The sequence below is a fragment of the Quercus robur genome, chromosome 5, assembly GCF_932294415.1.
Source record: "Quercus robur chromosome 5, dhQueRobu3.1, whole genome shotgun sequence".
Lineage (NCBI taxonomy): Eukaryota > Viridiplantae > Streptophyta > Magnoliopsida > Fagales > Fagaceae > Quercus > Quercus robur.
This window is the reverse complement of record NC_065538.1, coordinates 65,154,385-65,163,842: the sequence shown is the minus strand read 5'-3', so window position 1 is coordinate 65,163,842 and position 9,458 is coordinate 65,154,385. Positions and strand designations below refer to the sequence as shown.

The 9,458-nt window shown below is 34.0% G+C and overlaps 1 protein-coding gene across 1 annotated transcript; it reads right to left on the bottom strand.

Annotated features, from left to right (window-relative positions):
• Positions 1 to 7,206: 7,206 nt before the first annotated feature.
• LOC126728554 (F-box/LRR-repeat protein At3g26922-like) lies at positions 7,207 to 8,744 on the bottom strand. Its single transcript, XM_050434357.1, has 3 exons — positions 7,812 to 8,744; positions 7,567 to 7,710; positions 7,207 to 7,482 (listed from the first exon to the last, which is right to left on the bottom strand). The coding sequence occupies exons 1-3, from the start codon at positions 8,733 to 8,735 to the stop codon at positions 7,207 to 7,209; spliced, it is 1,344 nt and encodes a 447-aa protein (XP_050290314.1). The 5' UTR covers positions 8,736 to 8,744.
• Between the last annotated feature and the right edge of the window lie 714 nt (positions 8,745 to 9,458).

The following is a 9,458-nucleotide window of genomic DNA, read 5'->3' as shown; positions in this document are numbered from 1 at the left end:
GGTATATCTTTGCAAATTGTGTTAATGTGTCAATTGTTCAACTTCCAACTGTTAATTTTTCAGATTGATAACGGCAAGACTTCTCCATCAACAACTCCATAATTTCCATATTTGAGCATTTTTGGAATGAGGCACACACCAAAAGGATTGGATCTTAATCACAAAGATAGGCCAAAAAGAAGGAAAATTGAGACAACATCTTCCTCTTCTAATCTAGAGTTGATAGATTTAGGGAATGATGATGTGTCCATGCTCCCTTTATAGACTTGGAGAGACCGCCAGGTAAGATGGCTGACAAAACACGATTGAACAAACAAAAGAACAAAGAAGGTACAAGTTCAAATGTGGAAGCCATGCTGTATGTCATGATGAAAGAAAGAAGGAAATTGTGTGAAATGGAATTGGAATGTCTTGAGAAAGGACGCATTGCAAACCACGAGCTGGAGATGAAGTGAATTCGTGCTAAGGAAGAAAAAATTGCGTTGGAAAAAATGAAATTGGAACTAGAAGTGGAAAAATTGGAAGTAGGGAGGGAATGGATAAAAGAGGAAAGGGAACGGATAAAAGAGGAAAAGGAAATTATGATGATGGAGATAAGTAAGTTGACTCTAGTGCAGCAAGAATATATTTTTCAAAGCCAATTGGAAATCCTTGCTAATCGAAAGACTAGAAAATAGAAATTTTGCAATAATTTGATCCTTCTGCATGTTTATGTGATTGGTGAGGAAGGTATATTAGAAGAGTTGCAGTTTGCTGGAATCTTCCTCTTTAATTTCTTTCACTGCCTTGGGTATTTTGGGTCTATGGCATGCCTAAAGGATATATGTTGTTATAATGCTAATAATTTCTCTGTTTTAATCTGTTTTGTGCTTCTAATGTTATTTTTAGTTGTTATCTGTATATTATCGAGATGAATATGCAAAATAGCAAGGATCAAATCGAGGAATGATGAATTTGCTACATTTGATTTAGAAATTTTAGCCTGAAAGTATCTAGGTTCAATATTAATATGAGGATTTGACCTCCAAAGAAAAATTCAAAGGTTGGCAATTCTAGCAGGCCATATGTGTTAATATAAATTTTATTTGATAATGGAATTTTTTAAGGACTTGGACAAGACTAACATAGAATTGATAAATTTCAAATTACAATAAAGACTAACATAAATAAATAAATAATACAAGCATTAAAAAAAAAAATTATGATTGGCTGTCATTATCACAAGTGCTCCACTAGATCCAATTGAAGTTGAGAATGAGTTTATCTATTTCTAATGTTATGATTTGTTTGAATGAAATTCATGAGTTCACTTCAGTGGTATGCTCGTGTGGCATTGTTATAGCCTTATAGGGACGCTTTTAGGTACTCGTTCATAATCAAAGCATTTTGCTCCATCAACATCATATTCATCTTCAATAATCATGTTATGCAGTATCATGTATGTCTTCATAATGTAATTAGGAGTTGGATGACTCCAAAGATGTGCAAGCCCACACATGAGCAAATCGTGCTTGAAGCACTCCAAATGCATGGTCCACATCATTCTTTGTTAACTCTTGAGCTGCAGCAAAGAGTCGTCTTTTATTGCCTTGTGGATTTGGGATTGTTTTTACAAAAGTTGACTAGTACAAATAGGAAAATGCTAACAAATGCCCTTAGGGCATTAGTTAACAATCCATTTAAAGAAAGTTTTTATGGGAAAAAAAAAAAACAATTAATGTTTTGACAGTTTTTTTCATTTCCCATAAAAGTGGTATCAAAATTTTACAAAAATGAATTGTTAACCATCTGTTAGCATGACCCATAAAAATATACCATCAGCAAGATAGTATCACATTGAATAATCGTGATCATTGATTGATGAATTCACTAAATGAGCACACATTTGAGTGAGCTCAGTAATACTAATCTTAGTTTGGTTAGTATTAATTCATCAAATTATGTATTTAATTTATTAAATTAACATTGGTTTGGTTGGTATTAAATAAATGTATAATAAATATTTAAATATAAAAGATCCTACCTAAACTCAGACGACAAAGAAAAGAAAATTATGAGTGCAAAGACTAACCTTTTGCACTACCTTCATTGCTACAACTGATGCAAAGCTCCAACACATTCTTTGAAGCTTCAATCTATGCTTAAGGAAACCATAAAGGTAAGAATACGTTACATGGAAGAAAGACAGACAGCCGGCACTGAAAGATTTCAGTTGGGTAACAAATGGACTAAACGGATTGTTCAGGTCCAGGAGGGTTCTTTCATAGCCCTATGTATATTATATCACATGTTTGGGGATGAATTATTCAAAGATGAAATGACAGAAGGAAAAGGAAATGAAGCAGAACTTGTTTAAGCATCAGCAGCAGCAGCTTGAGACAAATTTTGAGAAGTTATCATTCCTAATAGAGAATCCTTTTGATCAATATGCAGAGGATGAAGTTAAGGAACTAAGAATGCAGATCATTAATCTTTCTGCAACTATTGGCAATCTCTGAAGAAAATTGTATGAATGCATTGAGAATGATTTGTTGAATTCTCTCCAGCAGGAAAATCACCACATTATTCCTTACATGTCAAAGGGGGTAGAGAGAGCATCAGAAGTTCCTGTTTGGTGGGACACTAAGGCCTATGATACAGAACAGAACTTAAGAAAGAGGAAAGGAACAATGGAAGTGGAACCTTGTCATCAACCTTCATCTGGCTTTGAGAGTTCAATTGAGGACAGACACTCTTCTCAGAAACGAGCTAAAGGGTGAGCTCTTGGACACTACCTCATTCATTATCCAGTCTTGCAAACAGATTTGAACAATAGGAGGTCAATTGTTATGGTAGCCAAAATGTTCATCGGTAACTTTAGGGCGGTCTATTGTTAGGACCAAATTGATGACTTGCATGTAACCGGAGTTTGATACTTTATCCTTTTTTGTTCTGTTTCATCTTTATCTTTTGGTCAAATAAGCTTTCTTTTCGTTTCACTTTCATATTTTTCTTCAGTTCTTTCAAGATCTTTATCAATCTACAATTTTTATACTGTGGTCCACCAGCAGTATGCATCTACTTCAAACTTAACACTAGGGCTATCCATCTTGAGAACTTGATCTCTATATGTACATCATAGGTTAGCCTATGTACATCAAAGGTTTCCTTACCGTCTCTGCATTTTCAACTTATATGTACATTACAAGAAAGAGAGAAACAAAAAAGCAAAAGGAGGGGGGGTGAGATTGGCACATAGTCATGTGAAGTAATGGAGGTGCCATGTCCCTAGAATGAAGTTCTCACCTGTTACACCAAATTGTGCATTTGGTTTGTTGTGATGTACCATTAATGTGATGCATATTACAATGATGTAGTATTAATGTTTTTGGTTTATTTTATTTGTTCTAACATTACCATATTTAAACTTACAAAATATATCACATTATCTTAATCTCATCACCTTTCTAAACAATTTAGTGTTGTATTCTTGTATTGAAATTACATTAATGTAAGATTACAATAACATAATATTATGGTGTAATGTAACATCATGGCAAACCAAATGCCCCCAAAGAGTTATTTTGTGAGAGTACATATATTTGTGAAGAATGATTAATAAATAAAAAAATTAAAAAAGAAAAAGTATTTCAAAGTCTATCTTCCAAGATATATAATTTCTGAGGCCAAATTTGACAGAATCTTTCAATTATTTTAGAATCTCACGGGTCAACCTATTTTTGCTTTGGATAAAAAAAAAAAGGTTTGGGTCAAGTATTTTTCGGTTCGGGTCGGATCAGGTTAGAAAATTCTGACCCATTTTGCTATGTCTAATTCAAACCCTAGTTGGAGGACATGCAATACTAAGGGTCTGTTTGGTTGGACGGGTGGAAAAGTGAGATAATAGAAAATGAGAAAAGAATAGAAAAATTGGAGGATATAAAAGATTTAGTTTTCTCTCATATTTGTTTGGTTGGGAGGATGAAAAAGTGAAGAGATGGAAAACTATAAAAAATGAAATTGGTATAAATTTACAATTATGTCTCTATTAAATAAAACAAATGACAATACAAATTTTTATACACATTTATTTATTTAAAAAATTATGTATGGACATTTCACTTTTCTTTCCTTTTTTAAATTTCAAAGGCACAGGCTAGAACCAAAAACTGGCGGCGGGAAAAAAACAACAAGAAAGGAAATATGAGATGAAAAAAAAAAAAACCCCAAGATAATATGAACGTGTGCAGATTAGTAACAGAGAAAGAAAAAAAGAGGGAGAAATGAACTATAGAAGAAAGTAATAAAAACAAAAGAAATAAAAAGAAAAGAAAAGTGAGATGAAACAAAAAAATCCAAAACAACATGAATGTACGTAGAATAGTAACAAAGAAGAAACAAAAAATGTTAGCAAAGAAGAATGTGCAAGGGCATTTTGGGTAGCTCATGTTAGTGAGCTTCTCTCCCTAGTTTTCTTTATATTTTGGGGAAAATTTTTTTTGATGGGCTCGGGAAGAAAACACTTATGCTTCACCACATTTTTTTCCACTCCCCTTCCCAACCAAACACCCATTAAAATTTCTCTCTCCATTTTTCTCTCCTAAATTTTCCATCCTTCCTAAAATCTTTCCAAACAAGCAAACTTTAAGGGTCCATTTGGTTGGAGAGGTGAAAAAGTGAGAGGATAGAAAATATTTTAATTTCCCTCCTTTTTGTTTGGTTGGGAGTGGAAAAATGAAGAGATGGAAAAAGTAAGTTTTTATAAATTTACACATATACCCTTGTTAAAAAATGATGTCCAATTAAAACAAAAAAAATGATAAACAACCAAAAAGAAAAAGAAAAGCAATCACCTAAATTTATTAAAAAATAAAAATCATGTCCATAAGAAAATCACAGCTAAAAAAGAAGAAGGAATATTGGACAAGCCTGCCTAGTAAATTAATAATAATAATAATAATAATAATAATAATAATAATAAGAGAACAATGAAGAAGAGGCAGGGAACGTCCAGAGGAGGGAAAAAATTTAAAAAAAAAAAAGAGAAAGAAAAGGGGCAGGCAACACCAGAGGGAAAAAAAAAAAAGTGAAGAAAAGCAACGTGGATGAAGCCCTTATTTTTCATCCACTTTATTTCACCTCCAAGCCCTTATTTTGATCTCTTCAATGTTTAACTTAATGGACTAATACAGTGTGATAAAGGAGTTCCCGAACAGGAATAATCACGTTTAAAACATCTCATTCGATTATTACAATTTATGTTCCATTTCGATTGGCTTTATCAATGCAAGTTGAGTTGCATGTGCTTCGGCTTCCATTGAGCTTTGCTCTATAATCATTACGGTCCACGCAAAAATGACGTTCCTTTTATCGTTTCTTCCAAGTCCAACTGTAAAATTCATTATTTACATGTAACGACGTTTGATAACAAAATTAGATATGAAAATGACGTTTGACATAAACTACAAGCACTTCAGAGACACTTGCCAACAGGATATTTGTGGCTAAATTAGAATACAATTAAATGCCAACTTGGATTTTTGGAGAGAGAGAACAAATACAAAATAGTTTTATTTTGGTTTGACAATGAGTAGTCCTCAATAATTCGAGCGAGGTACTGTTCATAACTAAATTTTCTTGTTACTCTGTGGAGCTTGATGCGAAGCATTTTTTGGGTTTGGTTTACCAAAATTTTTGCTACTTTTAGCATAATGTGATCATGGTTTTTAAAACTGAACCGAGAGTCGAACCGTTTTTTTAAAAATTCCCGGTTCAGCCCTGTTTTTGACTGGTTTTAGGAGTTTTTACCGGATTGGACCGACTCTCAATTCCCGATTGGATCGGTCGGACCGGCCGGTCCAGTCCAGTTTTTAAAACATAGTCGGTGATGTTATGCTCTAAGGGGGAGGGAGGGCTTTTAGCTAAGTTAGACAAAGGTGAAGTAACTAAGGGGAGGGAGGTCTCTTTTTTCTTTTTCTTTTTCTTTTTTGAGGGGGAAAACTGGAAGTTTTATTAATGTAAGCTTATTAAATCGGCTTGTAATACAGATACAAGTGAAATATTCTCTATCCACACTAAAAAATCTGGAATGCCTATTGCATATCTAGCCAAAATTTTATACTTTCACAGTAAGAGGGGAGGGGGGGTCTGTTAGTGTCAGAAATTAGATAATGGAGAATAAAAGACAGAAAATAATAGTGAAAGAATTGAAGTTATTAAAAATGTGAAGAAGTATAAGAGTGAGATGAAAACCTGTCCATTATGATCCATTAGGATTTAGGAATATACATGTTGACATGATTTAAATTAATTGTTTTAGTTGCAAGCGATGACCTAATTGGTTCTGCATCAACCATCTAACTGTATCACAATAGTAGACATCCAAACTACTTTAACATTTTCGGAACTAGAAGCTTCCTTATCAAAATTCAAACTCATCATTTGAGATCCATGTGTTTAAATACGCAAAAAATGGGTCACTATGACTACTATAAATTATCCCTAACATGAGTTCTAAATTAAAAATAAATCACCAAGAACTTTTTCCTCCAAGATTGAAAGGTTTTCAATGATAAACAAAGAACTTGCGACACTTGATAAAAACAACTAGAAATAAGGCAGAACCTACCAAGAACATTTACCTTGGGGATATTTGTCATCATTTCGTCTACATCAAGTGCATTTCATCATATCTAGCCCCTATTGGGTACATAGGATTTCTTACAGTTTCTGCAACTTATCATACAAAATGAGAAAGAAAGAGAAAAACAAGTTTGAAAAAGAAAGGCAAAAAGGGTGGGGGAAGGGAGAGAGGTTGGCAGAGTCATTTTAAGTAATGGAGGTCCCATATCACTAGACTGAAGTTTGCACCTGTTCCACCAAAGAGTTATATGTGAGAGAACATATATTTGTGAAGATTGATTAATAATATTTTTTTTTTTTAAAGTATTTCAAAGGTTATAACATTTGAGGTCACAAATTGAACTAAGACATTCAATTATTTTACCATTTCAATTGTCACAATCAAACAAAAAACTTGAGAGAATTATATTTTAACTTTCAGGCATAGAAAGAGGTATCAAAAGTTCATTCATGAACATTTCTTTAGCAATGCTTTAGCCTGATCAAAAGAAGTGACTTTGGATAATTGATTCTCTCTCCATCAATTAAATTATTTTCAGCGTGCATTCGAAATTAGTTGCTAAATAGAAGTCAAAGAAGTTTACCTCATTTTTTAACTGTAAGAAGAGATGTCATTGAGCGCCTTCGGATCATTGATAGTTTCTGAAGAACACCTTTTTTTAGCTTAATATTTCTAACTCTGATTGATGCTGTCTTCAAGACTCTTGCCTCTTTTAGAATATATTTTATAAATTCCACTTCATCCTTCAATCCTCCAAATTCGCTATAATAAAAAGTTGTAAGGTGTGATGACAGAAAATTAGGATCATTTGGTGACTTCTTCCTGCATCTGCATAACTTGTGATTACCGGAACCATGCCTCTGATGACAACATACAAAGCATATCAATTATTCGTATTAATAACATCTAGATCAGCTAAAAATACATCACATAAGTAAACTGACCGTATTAATAACATCAAGAACTTCTAGATTAGGAGCATTTCGGAGCAAGGCTTGTAGCACATGCCAGTTCAATGCATTCGCCATAAAGTCCAATCTGAGCAAATTTTGGAATCTGAAAGGGTAAATAGAACCGTTGCAGAGACACTGCATAAAAAAATTATAATCAAAAGAAGCCAACATCAAAGCTTGTACTAGAAAATATCTATAAAATATAAATTCAATAAAGAATGGAGTGAGACATTAACCTCCGGGTGACCTGAAAATAATGACAGAAATTTGACATTATAGAATGCAGCAAGAAGCTTGAGTATCCTATTGGCAGCTTTAAGTGTACAAATATGAATATCTGCCTGAACTAAGTTGTCTAGCTTTTGAAGGAAAACGACTTCACTCAAATGACCATTAAACTTAAAGTATTCAAGCGCTGGGGTGTTTATCTCAATTCTGTAACTGCAATCAGAATCATCGTAGTCTAATAATTTAAAAAAATCATATTCAGATACTTCGATAGCTATACTTAAGCGTTTCAGCATAGGAGCACATATTTTATGATTGAAAACACCCCCCAAGCATTCACTTTCAAATGACAAATCTTCAAGAACAGGACAGCCAGAGAGGAGCCCAGAAAGAGAGTCTGATTTATAATCAACATAGAACAAACCAAGTATCTTTAAGCTTGGGAATTGAAACGATGAAGGAGGATCAATCACAATTCTGCTCCGCAAATTCAGAACCACTAATGTCTTGCAAGAGAAAATTTCATGACTGTGGTACAACCTCAAACGCTCAAAATCCCAATACTTGTCATCATATATCTCGAGATCAAGTTCTTCCACTTTCCGCGCTGCAATGTTGCTAATCCATGCATCTACATCAGAACGGTTACGACAACTGTATGTGAGGCGAAAAGTTCGGAGGTATGGGGTTTTGTGTAGGTGAAAAATTCTGGACACAGTATGCGCATGCTTGACAATGGGGTGGAGCTCTTCAGTGTTGATGTCGAGTTTTGGGACGAGAGTCCAAAGGTCTTTCCACCTGCTCGACAAAATGCTTGTGGTGATTGCCTTTTGGGTTGGAAGGAACGAAAGTATGTGGATGAGAAGAGATTCTGGTAGATCACTCATCCTGTCTACCTCAAGTTTCTGGCATTTTGATCTTGATTTTTCCATCAGTGAGTCCCAAACTCTCAATTGTAATATTGTGATCTTGTTTTTTTCAGAAGAAAATATTGTGATCTTGGTAGATATAGAATTAATGTTAACATCGATTTATAAAACCGACACAGAGTTTGTGTTTGATAGGGACACAAGACTTTGTGTTTAATAGGGACACAGAGTTTGTGTTTGATAGGGACACAGACTCAACATAAGAGATGTGCCTTAAATTAGGCCAAAGTTCATTACTAGCCAAAGCCCATGGAAAATCATATCTGAACTCATTCCAAGCCCAGTGCTCAAGCTGACCCAACAAAATCCCAAGATCAAGTTCGTTGATTTTACTTTTTGAATATCTTTTTTCGATAGATATGATATGAAATATATAGGACTTAGGAATCCGAGTGAGAGAGAATGAATGAATGGACAAAAACAACCGACCTATTAAAACAATCTGGACTAGGAAACCGAGTCAGGGTAGAAGTAATCAGGACCTAAATAGTGATTATAAATATGGCTTGTGAGTTGTGACACAACAAAAATCTCAGAAAATCTAGTAGTGATTCTAGTGAAGATCACAAGTGTCGTTTAACTCCGAAATTTCTTCTCTTAGCCTTCGGATTAGTTTTAGTTTATTTCTTTTCTGGTCGTGCTTAATTTTCCAATACTCAAATCATGTCGAGTTGGACAAAATATCAAGGACAAAGTCTCAAAAATTGGATTTGCGGAGGTACTAAT

What these genes read in the sequence shown, in the direction of transcription:
- LOC126728554 (XM_050434357.1), bottom strand. Translation starts at nt 8,735, where the DNA reads ATGGAAAAATCAAGATCAAAATGCCAGAAACTTGAGGTAGACAGGATG. An exon ending in TATTTTCAGGTCACCCGGAG is followed by an intron (nt 7,711 to 7,811) that starts GTTAATGTCTCA and finishes TTTTTTATGCAG; the next exon opens with TGTCTCTGCAACGGTTCTAT. An exon ending in TTCTTGATGTTATTAATACG is followed by an intron (nt 7,483 to 7,566) that starts GTCAGTTTACTT and finishes TGTTGTCATCAG; the next exon opens with AGGCATGGTTCCGGTAATCA.